Source organism: Podarcis gaigeae (genome assembly GCF_964106915.1).
Source record: "Podarcis gaigeae genome assembly, chromosome: 8".
NCBI lineage: Eukaryota > Metazoa > Chordata > Lepidosauria > Squamata > Lacertidae > Podarcis > Podarcis gaigeae.
This window is the reverse complement of record NC_139684.1, coordinates 16,375,914-16,390,907: the sequence shown is the minus strand read 5'-3', so window position 1 is coordinate 16,390,907 and position 14,994 is coordinate 16,375,914. Positions and strand designations below refer to the sequence as shown.

The following is a 14,994-nucleotide window of genomic DNA, read 5'->3' as shown; positions in this document are numbered from 1 at the left end:
TCTGCTTTGCAGGCAGAAGGTCCCAGAATCATTTGCAGGCAGGTCTGGAAAAGACCTGTGTCTGAAATTCTGGAAAGCTACTGCCGATTGGTGTGGAAGGGCTAGTTACCCCTTTTCTCACCTATTGCTGCGCTGGCGCTGTGGGTTAAACCACAGAGCCTAGGACCAGTGGCGTAGCGTGGGTTGTCAGCACCCGGGGCAACGCAAGTAATTTGCGCTCCCTAACCCGTGGATTTGCGCCCCCTAACCCTAACCCCCAGATGTTGCGCCCAGTGCGGCCAGCCCCCCCTGCACTCCCCATGCTACGCCACTGCCTAGGACTTGCCAATCAGAAGGTCAGCGGTTTAAATCACTGCGACGGGGTGAGCTCCTGTTGCTCGGTTCCTGCTCATGCCAACCTAGCAGTTCAAAAGCACATCAAAACGCAAGCAGATAAATAGGTACCACTCCAGCGGGAAGGTAAACGGCATTTCCATGTGCTGCTCTGGTTCGCCAGAAGCGGCTTAGTCATGCTGGCCACATGACCCGGAAGCTGTATGCCGACTCCCTCAGCCAATAAAGCGAGATGAGCGCCGCAACCCCAGAGTCGGTCATGACTGGACCTAATGGTCAGGGGTTCCTTTACCTTTACCCAAAGACATCTCCCATGCTGGGATTAGACCCCAAAGTAAACCCATGTCAGCAGAAGGCTTTTTAAAAGCCTAAATGATTCAAGGGAGGTTGAGGGAGAAGAGGGTGCCTGCGGGGAGAAGAGGCCCCTCAGGTGACATCTCAGCTGCAGGCTGACATTTATTTACTCCTGGGTCAAGACCACAAGTGAGCCATTGGTCTGGTTTAGAGTGGGGGGTGGAGGAAGAAAGAAATGGGCGAGGGAGGGCACTGGGAGAGATGAGAGCAAGGCAATGAGATGGAGGGCCCTTCTATTGTTGACTGACCCCTTCTGCCTTAAGGGAGGGAGACTTATTGAGAGGTGTAGGAACGATGGCTTTGGCTGTGGGGATTCACCTGCGCCACTGCCTCCCCAGCCACCCTGGTGCGCCACGAGCATCACATTCCTTGTCCGCCAGCCCGCAACATTAAAGGCTTCCTTCCTTGCCGTTTCACTGCCTCTCCCCGGCGTAACATGAGAGCCCCGTCAAAAGCGGTTAATCCTGTACAATCCCGAATCTCCCAGGTCTAAGATTTCCCTGTTCCTGCTTTCCTCCTTTTTCTGCTTTTCATCTCTCTTCAGACCTGAAAAATGATCTCTCTCCCTCTCCCGCCTCTTTGACACCCGCCCGGCTCCGCTCAACTCCCGGGGCCTGATGCGGTGAAACCCCATCCAGGTCAGAATAAAAACCACACGGAGAGCAGAGAGGGAATCCAAAAGGGAAATTAAACTATTACCGGTTTTAACAGCTCCCTTGGAAGTTTGCAGTGGCAGGTGGGCAGGGGAACAGAAAGGAACTTTCTCCTTCTCTCTCTCTCTCTCTCTCTCTCTCTCTCTCTCTCTCTGTACTCAATGATTTTTTGATGATTATTATTTTTTTATGGTGGTGCCATTGCTCAAAAGAATCCTTTTTGCAAGGGGTCCCAATCAGAACATGCAAAGATCCACCACCTCAAAGGGTAACCCAGATGGAGTCTGGAAAAGTGGGGTGCAGGGGGGCTCTTTTCTGCAGCACTGGGAATTTGAGAGCCAGTGCAAAGCAACTATTTCAAGCACATATGCCTCCCCCACAGAACCATGGGACCTGCAGTTTGCTAAGGGTGCTTGGGATTGTAGCTCTCCAAGGGGCTAAGACATATTTCTCAGGAATCCTTTTTTCTTTTTGAGGGAGTGGGAGAACATGTTTTAGATGTATGGTAGCCTTAACTTCCTCCCTGGGCTTTTGGGACTCTTGCTGGAATTTCCTGGCGGGTCGTATTCTGTGCTCCTGTAGGAGGAGAGGGGGTCCAAATGGGGTCCCCCCCTCTGATTCTGCTGCTGACCATTTGTGGGCATTCCCCAAAGAGCAGAGATCTGAAGGTGCTTGTGGCTGGCTCAGAGCAGCTCTGCTATCGCAAAAGGATCCCGAATTAGCAAAAGAAAAAAAAGGAAAAAAAAAAAAAAGGAAGCGTCCCGAAAGGGACTAAAAATAGCTCACAGCAACACACTATATATGGAGGGGAAAGTAAGACACCCAAATGGAAGAGAAGGTCTGGACTTTGGGGGGGACGGGGAGGGTGTCCAAACACAGCACATTGTTTTCTGTTCTAACCAGAAAAATTGGGCGGGATGGGGGGTGAGTCTGGAGGGAGACCTTGCCCAAGCAAGGAGGGATTTGATAATGCAGGTGGCATCATTGGTAGTTTGGGGCATAGGTTGTTGGGCATAGCCCTGATCCCAAGCGCTAGCTGGCCTTGTATGCACACATAGAACTCTCTGCAAGCAAAGAATATGTTTTTTTTTCCTGTGTTGCCCCATAAGAAAAATTCCAAAATACATAGCAGAGCAGTACCTTTATTAAGCCAGTCAATGAAGAGTGAGTCAGCTGTACAGAGTTCTCCAGAGCTCTTCAGAAAGGCTGGATATTTAGCAAAGGAGGAGGGAGAAAAAAGCTGACTATGTGTTAAAGGTCACATCCACACCATACGGCTTTCCCCCAAGGAACCCTAGGAACTGTAGTTTGCCCACCCCTGAGCTACAATCCCAAACACCTGTTGCAAACTACAGTTCCCCAGATTCTTTGGAGAAAGTCATGTGCTTTAAATGCATGGTGCGGTTGTGACCAAAGTCTCCATTGGTCTCAGTCCCAATAAATTTGGCCAGCCTTTGCCAACCAGGTGCCCTACAGCTCCTTTGGACTACCACTCAGCTGGGGCTAAAAGGAGTTGTCATTCAAAAACAGCTGGAAAACATCAGGTTGGCAAAGGCTAGATTAGATTCTCCAGTGCAGGTTTCAGGGTTCATGTGGAGATGCACCAGATGCCAAGAAGATCATGAGCATATCCAACTACCCAAGTCCCAAACTACCAGTGATCTGGTTGTTTGAAATATTAAAACCCAGCAGGTCTCTTAATTTGCCACCAGCCTTAAGCAAAACAAGTCTCAGCAAGGGCACCTGCCCTTTCACTGGGGCACATCCCTTCGCAGTAAGACTTGGAGAACCTTGGCTACCAATTGCACCCAGGGCTTCTGAAAGAGGTCCCTCGTTGTGGAAAAGAAAAGAGAGGGGAGGCTGGGGAAGGGAAGAACCCTGCCTTGTGCAAAGATGTTTTAGAACATTTCTATTCTGCATCCATTTAAAAACAGTTCAAAAACTAGAAAGGAACAACAACATGCTCGACAAATAATGCAATATATAGAATCTGGATAAACCACGAAAAAGCAGAGTGATGAAATCTGCACAAAGGTTGGGGAGTGAGAGAGACAGAGGACAAGGCAAGCCTGTGTATGCAGATGGGATGAGAGGCTTCTATAACTATAGATCACAATCACTATAGATCACGATCACACACACACACACACACACACACACACACACGGCTGGTGTTTTATTTGAGGATGTGTCCTGCAACCTGTTCTTGATACTATCTTAGTGCATGACTCTTCAGTGCTACTGCATTATAGCTGTCCAGAGGGAGCTATGGTGTAACAAAAGCAGGACATCACCACCGAGCATATCTGGTATGAAAAGTGACGAGATTTCAGTAGGAAGTTATAGCCTATGTGCTAAAATAGTGTGAATGCCTCCAAAACTTTGCAGGCACAATGGAGCGTTGAACGCATCGTGAACACGAACCATCATGTGCAATGAAAAATGTGCAATGAACATCAATGTGCAATGAAAAGAATACCTGAAGGGGCCTCCAGGTAGGTGTGGAGTCAAAACAGAGAAGGAAGATGCTCTAAACATATATTCTACCAGCATCTGACCCATTCCACCAGCAGAAGAGATGGGAAGCACAGCTCATTCCATGAGCTTTGCCAGAAGATCCTCCTACACATGATTGATGCAAGCTGATCATTATAAGAACAACTGTTTAAGAAACAACTGTTTAAGAATTGGTCCCTGAATTTTTTCCCCTGCCCCCTCTTCCCTCCTTGCTGCTTTCTCCTTGTGTGTTATGCTTGTCTTAGATTGTAAGCCTGTGTGGGCAGGAGACAGTTTTGTTTTAATTGAATGTAAGTTAGCCGCTCCAGAAACCTTTTTGGCTAAAGAAGGGGGTCCAAATGCTCTCAATAAATAAATTAGCAACTCTTTCTTTATGATCCTGCTTTCTGTGTCCAAGGGAGACTTTTTGTGTGTTGCGTAAACAGTTGGGGGTAGCTCACCGTGAAGCCTAAAAGTTCCAACCGAATGTCTGGTATGATTTAATAGTTGTATGTAACTTCTCCATAACCAAGGGAAACTTAAAAGGTAGCTCACAACATCAATAAAAGAAATAAAGTTTCAACAATCTATGGAACCAAACCTCTGCTTTTATCTTCTTGCAGAACACCAGACACAAGTTTCAACTGTGCACCTCAGTTTCATAGTTTCTCTCTTACAATTACACACAGATAGAGTGTTCAGGGATGCTATTTTCTCCCTAATTTTTCTGAAGAGCTGCTGCCAGCCAGTGTAGACTAGAGATGGGGGAGGAATTCAACTTTGTTTGCATCTGAATGAGAAGCTACCTAAATCCACACTTCTCGAACCAAACACAAAGGGAAACCCAGGTATTCTTCAAATTTTGCATTTCTCTGAATTTTGCAATGCCTTTCTCCAACCCAATAATGGGCACAAAGATGTGCATGCTAGGGAAAGGTGTGCATAAAGATGCATCTGTTACTGAAAACCCCATACAAAAATGCATTATACTGGGGGAAATGGCTTTCAAAACTGCATACAAAAGTGTGTTCAGTAGAAATCCATACTAAAATGCTGGCGAATTTTCATGAGGATTTTTTGTAAAAAGAAAAAAAAAGCCAATCGCTGCGGAAAGATGAACTGAATTTACGATTTGGAAAAGAAAGAAAGAAATACAATGGGAGATAACAAAATACACAGATTCATCCATTCCTAGAGTAGAGAAGTGCTGAGCTAGGTGAACCATAGGTCAGTATCAGCTAGCACCCTCCGGTCCTACCAAGCACTGTGTCTGACCACTGGCCATGCTGGCTGGGGCTGATTGAAGTTGCAATCCAACAACCACATGGGGGAGGCATCTCCTTTGCACGCAGAAGGTCCTGGGTTCAATCCCTGGCATCTCCAAGAAGGGCCACGTCTGAAATCTCGGAGAGCCACTGTCAGCCAGGGTAGACAATATTTAGCTAGATGGACCAATGGCCTGACTCAGTCTATGGCAGCTTCCTGGGTTGCAAACATCTGGGATGCACCATACCAGCTGCACCTGGAGTAGCTACTTAAAACTAGGGTATGGAAAGCTGTGTATATCTCTCTCTCCGGAATTGGGGGTTTGAAGCTGCAAGATGCTGAAGCAAAATCGACTCAGCCCTGAATGCTGCCTAGATGGAAACCATGCACCAGCTGCTCTGAGTAACGTGGAAGGTGAGCAGGGTGGAAGCAAGACAAGGAACAAAACCGCACACAGAAACACAGGCCACAGGGAGTGAGGATTCGTGCAGCCGCTTCGCACAGCATTGCCTGCTATTATCGTCAAAACAGCGGGCGGACTTTGCCAGGTCAGGCCAAAGGTCTGTTGGATCCAGCAGCCTGCCTGCTGCCCTCACCGCCAAGGAGATCTGCGGCGGAAGCCACCTGCTGCTATGTGTCCCCTGGTGCCTGGTACTCTGCGCCTCTGCATACGAAGGATCCATATTTGGCTCTCACGGCTGAGTGCTGTCGATCAGCTGATCCGCCGTGAATTTCCCTCCCTGCTTGCTCACCTAGAAGGTGGCACACAATCTGGGTGGGAACCTTTGTCAATCCAGGCTTTGGAAAAGGTGCCATGTGGTGGGAAATAACCCTGCCAGATGGTGCTGTTTAACTCCCTGCGGGCTGGCAGGCTCGGCTATGCGTTCCTAGAAGTATTCCCCGTTCCCCATAACTGTATATTTTTTTGGGTGCCTCTGCAAACAGGAAAGGCAACCAAAGGAGCTGGACTAGGGAGGGGTGGCGGGGGAAAATTAAAACAAACTTAAGCACCGAATCCGGGCTCAATCACCTTGTGCTGGCGACAGACAAGGGCTTTTCCTATCAAAGGAAACTGAAGGTCACACTTTTCCTCATTGATCTTGCAATGTTTGTTAATTACTCTGTCACTGATGTGGCGAAGGATAATTAAACAGCTCTGTTTATATCTTATATGCATAATTATGCGCGTTGCCACTGAACTCGCGAAGGCTGGAGAAGAGGGAAGGGACAGATGAACAGAGATGAGTTTCGGTTGCGTTATTAAGGGGGAGCGCGGGGTGGGGTGGGGGAAGCTGGGGCCCACATACACAAAAGGGAGAAACTTTGATGGATTGGTGAGATCAGGGGGGCTTGTTGAGATGTGGGAAAGAGGGCAAAGTGTTGAGCGAAGTTATTAAACCTGAATGGGAGTTTAGACTTCATTTGAAGATGCCCTTCTCTCTCTCTCTCTCTCTCTCTCTCTCTCTCTCTCTCTCTCTCTCTCCCTCTCTCTCTCACATTCTCTATTTCTTTTTGGGGGGTTGCAGGAGTTCTGGTAACTTAATCTTGAATCTCCCTGTGCTCAAAGCTAGCTTTTTTACACATCCACTTCTTTTGGAAAGCTTTCCCATAGCGCCCTATAAATGGTCACCTCTTATCTTTTTGCCACCGATGGGGTGGTGGTGGGGTTTGGAGTCCCATATTTAGTTTCTGCCTTCCTGCCAGCCACCTCTGCCTCGATTTCAGAATCTTCCCAGAACAAAAGCTCCTATATCACGACTGTTTAAAGTTCTCCATAAACCTCTCTGGCCCTCTTGTGTCCTGGTTCAAACACTGTGCTCTATGCTTGAGGGGCAGTGGGAATCTGCGGCTCTGTGTGGTTGTGGTGATGTTTAAAGTCCTGCACTGGGTTTAATTGGATTGTATGGAACTGGCCTACAGCAGCACCCATAATTCTGTGGGGCCCAGCCAGGCAGGACTGGGTAATCTGCAGTCAGTCTGGTCCATTTGCATGGTCATAACGAAATCTTAAATTTCTTTTTTTTGCTTCCCTTGTTTTGCACACATTCACCAACAATTGTTCCCTTTCCAGCCCTACATGAAAGACCACCTCCATCCCCACAGACTCTCTCTGTTGTTAAGGCTGGAAAAGGGGTCCCTCTTGGCAGTTCCTCAAAATTGGGGGTGGTTGGGGGGCTGGGAGGTGGAGGGCTTTCTTTGTGGCAGAGCAGCCCCTAAGCTGTGGAACTCCCTCCCCACGAAAAAACGTTTGGCATCTTGGGCTGCATACACTTCCTACATTTAAAGCACACAACTTCTCCCATAGGATCCTGGGAGCTGTAGTTCACCCTCCTCCCACAGAGCTGCAATTCCCAACATCTTAAACAAACTACAGTTCCCAGGATTCTTTAGAGAAAGACATATACTTTAAATGTATGGCGTGTACACAGCCTCTCCTGCACAGCTGAAGACACCCCTCTTTACACTGTTAAGATATTCTGTTTTGCTGAATTTATACTGTTCTGTTCTGGCTGGAAGAGTATGGCTTGCTTTTATAGTTGTAACTATTTCATCTGCATTTTTATATATGTATATATAAACCACATATTATATTGTTAGAACCTGCCCCCAGGACCTTATGGTGAAAGATGGGTAAGAAATCTTAAAAATAAATAAAATAATGTAATTAATTTCAGTTGGGTCTGCTCTGAGTAAAGACTTAGGCAGACCCAACCCCATCTCCTCACAGTTGCCGGTTAAGGTACTTTTGCACACACAAAAACCTCTCCCTCTTCCTTGTTAAACTGCGTCCTTTTATCTTTTCCACTTTATCTAGATTGCAAAGACTGGGCAGAGAGCATAGTGAGTTCAGATAACAACCACCAGAGTTTGAATAATGGGGCATTTTGCCAGCTCTCCAGGAAGCGAGTGGAACTTTCCCTACTATGGGTGAGGTCTGCTGAGAGGTTTCTCTCCCCCCCCCCCCGCTTCCCCCCAAAGCAATAAATTCTTGCTTTCTTAATGAAAAAGTAGACTAAAGAAACTCAAGGAAGGTGGGGCTGGGGAGAGAGAATGCACACAGGCTGAAAGAAAAGAGTGAAAAAGAATAACTCCCCAGCAGAACAATGGCCAATTATTGCATTAAGATCAGTAGAGGGGGACTTTTTGGTATCCTAAAAAGTTTGGGGTTTGGGGTGGGATGGCCTAAGAGAAAAAAAAGCATTCTCCAAGGAAGCTCCTAGCTTGTAGAATTCCCTCTCTACAGAGGTGTGTCTTGCACCTTCGTTATATCATTTCCACCTTACACAGAGGACATACCTCTTGACACCTGAAATATATACAGTGGTACCTCGGTTTACGAACTTAATCCGTTCCGGAAGTCCGTTCTTAAACTGAAACCATTCTTAAACTGAGAAGCGCTTTCCCTAATGAGGCCTCCCGCCGCCGGTGCCCTTCCACCGTTCGGTTTCCGTTTGTAGACCGAGGTAAAGTTCGCAAACTGGGACACTACTTCCGGTTTTTCAGAGTTCATAAACCGAATAGTTCGTAAACAGGGCTGTTCTTAAACCGAGGCACCACTGCATGTATTTTCAAGACACACACTATTGCTACAATAGTAATTTGTTTTAAACTATCTTTATTGCTTAAATCGTTGAGACCTGGCCCGTGACCTAGTGGGGAAGGGCAGGTAACAAACTGACAATGATTATGATGGTTTAAGATTTGTTTATGGATTTTATGGAACTGCAAACCATAACGTAACTCCCCTCCTTCCCCCTCATTCCATACATAATAGCCAAAAGCACACATTCCCCGGAGATGTAAGCAAGCGATGTTAAGCGGTAATAATAGTAACAACAGCAATGGTAATATTGTAAACCGCCTTGGGAAGGTAGTTTTGTCCCAGGAAGAGGTTGGAAAAAAAGCACACGCATAAGGTAGATAAATAAAAACAACAAGGAAGGCAACAATTAAAAAAAAAAGGAAGGGAAATTAAACTCGCTGTAAAACAGCTCCCAGGGTAGGAAGAGCTGGAAAAAGAGAGAAGTCTCGTTCGTGCTAATGTGTCCGCCAGGCAGGCCTGAGCGGTGGCAGGCAGAGGTGTCACAGAAGGAGCTGCTGCTGTTTTGTCGCTGAGCCAGTGGCGGCCAAAATTCCTCTAGAGGGGAAGGCCGAGGGAAAGAAGCCGCTTCTCTCTTCTGCCAGCACATCTCCCCACTCAGCTGAGATCTGTGTTCCATGTCCCTGTCTTCATTCCTTTCTCTCCCCTTCCAGGGAAGAGGGGAAGCAATTGTGGGGGGTGGGCTGGAAGGGGGAGACGGAGGGCCTGGCGGCTGCGTCAGAGGAGCCAAAGGCCCACTCAGACACACACTTGTGCAAGCACACATGAGCACAAGCACGAAGCCAGCACTCTTTTCATGGTATGTGCCATAGCAATGTTCTGCGAAGCTGGTTGAACACATCTGCAGCGCAAGCATAGACAATAAAGCAGAAAGAAGGAAGGGAATATATTCTGATTTTCTTCAGGAGTTCTGGCGATGGTGCTGAAGCTGCAGTTGTATGTTGTTATCAATGGCATTTCATTTAACTCGCCATTTTATACTTTTTTAATGTATGGCATTAGATGGTTAGGTACAATCTTGCACTCACTTACTTGGGACTAGGGACAGTTAGCACTTGATGGGGCTTAATTTCAAGTGGGCATATATAGAGTTGCACTGTAAAATTGAGTAGCTGCAATTAATATTTTAAATAAGTTGAAATAATACTTATTGTTATTTTAGCCTACTAAATTATATATATTAATAAGCATATATATATATATGTATGGGGATTGTCCTCATTTATTATAAATGTTCAAGGTACCATTGATTGTTTTAAGTGGCTACTACAATAGATTAGTCACATTTCAAAATCCCTTTTTAAAATAGAACTAATTGCATTTTGCTTTTAAACGGAGTGTTGGGGCTAGCCCACAATGTGGGGTTCAGGGACTGCCTGGGCGTCCTTTGACACAGGGAATATGCTGCTCATTGTTGAAGGGGATAAAAAGCTACCTAGGTCAGCTCCTCACGCCATCCCACCCACCTGAGTCCAGAATACAGAATGCTGTGTGCAGGGAGCAGATGATCTGCAAGAGGGACTTACAGAGCAATACCTGTAGGCAAGTCGTGTAAGTAAGCCAAGCTGTACGCAACAGGAAATGCTCTCCCCCCCAAAAAAAGAAGAGCCACCAACCTAGTAACAGCTGGGTAGAAATTTGTTAGGATGATCAAACAGACCCTGGATCCATCCAGCAAACGTACCGGTTTTTCAGTGCCCAAGAAAGAGCATAACAGAGATGCCAGCCTAGGCAGCCTTACCTGAGGCAGCTCCTCCACCTAGCTTGGAGACCACCTCACTGCTGGGACCCCGGAAGCTTTCGTCCTTCGAGGGAGGCCCATCCGAATCCCGTTCATCCAGGAAGCTGCTCCCATCTTGGGGTCCCCTCAGTGGCTCGGCCTCATCCACGTTGTCCTCTTCATCACTGCACCCCTTGGGCTGTACCATATACACGCCTTCGGGGGGCACCTCAGCGCCCTCGGAGCCCCTGGGTTCCTTGCTCTCGATGCGCCCCAGCAAGGAGTCTTCGCTGTACTCCCCGTTGACCCACTTTTCAATCACTTCCCTTCGCTTGTCCTCCTCAATCTTCTGCACGCGGTCGACCCCCTCAGGGAACTCTGGGCCCAGTTCCTTGGCCCCAGGCCGGGCGATATCCTTTGCAGTGGTGAGGGTGCCCCCACCAGCGCTCCCCCGACCCAGGGGAGGCTTTTCAGCATGCGCCCGCTCGGGTCCCTTGTGGTCAACAACGACCTGGCGGCTGAGCTTTGCACAGATCGCGTTCAGCTTCAAGCCACCTTTGCGCTTGGCAGCCATCTTGGGGTTACCTGAGGTTCTGTCAGTGCATATAGTTCTTTCAGCTGGAGGGAAGAAACAAAAAGAGAGAGAGAAAGCGAGACAGTTAGAGGGTGGGGTAGTCTCCAATGCACCCAAAGCAAGTTTGAATACAGTTCAAATAACCGAAAGAAGAATAAACAAGTGGACTAAATCACAATTGGCTTCATCCCAAAGCAAATCCACACAAGCAAATTAGCAGTTTCTTCATTATTTACATTCTGTGCTTCCTGTAAGAAGCTCAGGGGCTCCCTCCCTTTCACTGTCACAATGACCCTGTGAGGTAGGTTAGCTGTGGAGATCATGATTGGCCCAGTGTCACTCAGTGAGCTTTATGGCTGATTTAGTAGTGATTTGAACTCATATCTTCCTGGTGTAACGCTCTGTTACACCACACTGACCACCTTTCCACAATCCCCCAGTGAGTTGAGCAGAATCCTGGAGCATTTGCTTCAGCAGCTGTGTGGCAAGGTGGTTAGAGCATGAGCTCTGGGCATGAGGAAGCCACACTCACAATCCCCCGCTCAACTAAGGCTCTCGGATTAGTCTTGGGTGAGCCCTTCTTCCACAATCTATGAGTCCCATGAAATTCAAAAGCTTTAATTAGACACATTTCTGGCTTTGCTAATATGGTCTGCCTTGTTCGTTTTGTTTTGGGTTTCTCCTCTCTTGCTGATGAGGAATCCCTAGGTTTCACTCGAGGTACGAGGCAGATTTGGGTGAAACAGCTGCGCTTTACGTTTTCAAAAAATGGGGAGCAGCCAGAAACCTCACCATAACCTAATATTGCTGGCATCTCAGCAGAGACTTACTCTGGTCAGGCTCCAATCACCATCTTAAAACTGAACCCAAGCCCATCCAGTGGTTACAACATCCAGCCCAAATATTGTACTTTTAAAAGTCCCCCTCCCCAACCTCTTCCTCATCTCAGGCACTCCCTGTTCTGTGTAACACCTGAGCCTGAGGAAGGGTTTGCTTCCCATTTTGTGACACTTCGGTTGGTCCTCATAAAGGTATTGCCTAACAATAGAAACTAGAGTTGTTGTCGTTTTTCTCTTATGGATCAACACAGCTGCCTTTCTATCTTTACATCACTGAGGTTGCATCCTCATGCCTAAGACAGTTTTGGTTTGCAACACTTTCAGAAGGGAGCACAGGAGGGGAGAATTTATAGTCCATTGGCTATCAAACCGATAGCATGAGCTTCCCACAAATGCTACAGCAGCGGTGTGGCTTTAGAAAAGGACGAGACACCCCACCCCACAGCAGCTTAAGGATGCAGCCTCCCCTCCCCTGATGTTGAGGTGAGATGAAGAAACAGAGACCTAGGTCTCCACCCCTCATTTGTGTCAGCCCCTCTCTCAGGAAGGGTCCGGGCAGCCGTTTGAGTCGTGTGCTTGGCACAGCGATTGCCTCAGAGCCTGAAGCTTTTGCAGCACGGTGGCTCATGGCAAGACAGCCTGTCCGTCTCCTAACAGCAGGAATCAGCAATGCAATAAGGCTCACACGCAACAGGCTCATTGCTGAGCATGGAGGAGGTTTCTGACACATTGCAGGAACCGACCCTTGATGTGCTGTGGGTTGGAGAAACCAAAGTAGATTCTCCTTTGGACAGGGTTTCTATTCACTGCTCAGAAGAACCCCCCTTCTCTCTTCCTCTCCTGCTATTTTACCTGCTCTTCCCTCACTTGGTACCTAGTTCTGCCCAGCTGCAAAAACAGATTCATGGGGGGGGGGGGAGGATGAGAAGGATGCTTTCAACTTGCTTCCAAAGAGCAAGATTTCCCTTGCTGCTTGTAAAAAAGCTTCTGGGTCTCTTGCATTCTCCCTCCTCCTCCTGTGATAAAAATGAATGACTCTGGTTTGAGACCCCGAAACACAGAAGGAAGTTGTGATCTATCAGACCCCCAGCGACGTGCCCGGGAGCCGTTGTGACATCCCCCTAATCCTCCAGCCTGACAGTCCAACGCAAACAGCCTGAAACTTTAGACTCTCTCTCTCTTCCCCCGACAGCCAGCGTGTGGCTGCTTAACATTAGCGGCTGACAGCTCTGGGCACGCTCTCCTGCCAAGAGCGGCAGAAGAGAAACAAAATCGGCCACAAGCCGCCCAGGAAACCATGGCCAGGGAGGAGAGGATGCCATCTCCCCCCCATAAAGCCCTCCTAGGCCAGGGAAACAAGACAGTGGTACCCACAGCTCTTCTGGATCTGAATGCCAAAGGCCTCAGCAGCTCCTGCATCATGAACGGCCCATTTATGTTGAGGCCCAGGTGGCAACGATCTAGGATGGGCCTTGCAACACATTTTAGATGTTGTTCGGTTGCTTTGGGCATATCCAGGATGTTGCTCCTCCTTTTTGCTCTTTTTTGGGGAGCATAGGACAGCATAGCCTGGGTCTTTCTATGTACAGTGTTCAGTCCATACCCCATTTAATTGCCACCTTTTTCATGGACTTTGAGGTCAAAGCCAGACAGAGCTCAGGCAAAGGCAGGTGATCAGATGTTTTTCCCTCCTGAGCAGCAAGGAGCAATATCCAAGTTGCTAAAAGCCTCTTGGCTCAAGGTGGGAGGCCTGCAATCCATGCAAAAAACCTGAATCGCCCTTCTCCCTTTGTTCCTCTCACCCACAAATATGTGATTCCCAGATAATAGCAAAACAAAAAAGACACGCACCTGTGCTATTGACACACCCACCCATGTACTCCCAGGAGAGCACACACCATGTACACACCCCAAATACATCGAGGCTCCAGTGACACACAAACACGTGCGCTCTCACTCTCACACCCTCCTGTGTCATGTTGGCTCAGGGGAATCCAGGTCGCTGTTTCGTCACTGTGCTTCCCTGGCCCCACCTGATCCGGAAAGCTCAACCAAGGCCTGTTAAACTCAGGGCAGAGTCCTGCCCTCAGCTACACCTAAGTTGGAGGATCAAATGAGGTTAAGGTGGGTGGAACGGAGCATCAAAACCAGCTCTGCTAAACAGATCAGCCAAAGCACTCAAGAGGGGAGGGCACTGTTTTAAACGGGGAGGAGGGGTGCACCCATATGCTTTGGAGAAAAGATGGCTTGGGGAACGTAGCTGAAGGAAAAAGGTTTGGACAGCAGCCTCCAAGGCAGGCCATCAGGCCACTGATGATTCAGCACAGGGAGAGAGAGCACTTCTGCAACACACACCATGGTCCAGCACAGATCTTTTCTACAGGACAGGCCTTCCTCAGCCTGCTGGAGGCATCGAGGTGTCAGATCCTATCAGCGGCCCCCCGAAAGAAAGCCCCCTCCTGGCCTCAGCACAAACGGACATCTCTCCAACTCCCTCGGTCCACCGCCCCTCCTTCATCCGTTTCCACCCTTCCACAACTTCCTCGGGATGAGGGACAGTCCCGTCATCCCAGAAGGAAGAAGCCAAAGACACGTAGGGATGGCAAAACGATTCTATAAATATTTATCTAAAGGAAAAGGATGGTGGGCAGCAGGGTGGGGGAGAAATATTGCTGCGAGGATGTGGAATATCCCCCAGACATGGCTCACCTCCTGGCCTATCGGAGAGCCCTGCAGCTGGATCAGGCCAGTGGCCCATCTACTCCAGCACTCTGTTCTCACAAACGCATGCCCCAAGAGGAAGCACACAAGCACCACTCTCCCCTCCTACCACTTTCAGCAACTGGTATTTAAGAAACACTGAGACAGGAGGGAGAACCGCAAACGTTTTGCAGCTCCAAAAGATGAGGGGATTTTTAAAAGGCACTTCTCTGAGGCTTAGGCATCTTGACCAGCTCCTCACAGCTCTGCCATCAAAATGTAGGGCACCTTAGAAATTGGCAGAGCACGAGTCTTTTAATCTCATGGTTGTGGGTTCAAGCCCAGTGTTGGGCAACAGATTCCTGTATTGCAGGGGGTTGGACTAGATGGCCCTTGTGGTCCCTTCCAATTCTATGGTTCTATGAAATAATATTTTTAAAATCTGCTAATTTTTATTT

At 48.2% G+C, this 14,994-nt stretch overlaps 1 protein-coding gene across 7 annotated transcripts in view; it reads right to left on the bottom strand.

Annotated features, from left to right (window-relative positions):
• The window catches only part of CASZ1 (castor zinc finger 1), a 302,929-nt gene that overhangs the window by 57,885 nt on the left and 230,050 nt on the right, over window positions 1-14,994 (bottom strand). For all 7 annotated transcript variants that reach the window (XM_083750048.1, XM_083750051.1, XM_083750050.1 and 4 more), the window contains exon 4: window positions 10,445-11,041. In XM_083750048.1, the coding sequence (XP_083606174.1) occupies window positions 10,445-11,041 (597 nt within the window). The remainder of the gene's footprint in view (window positions 1-10,444; window positions 11,042-14,994) is intronic.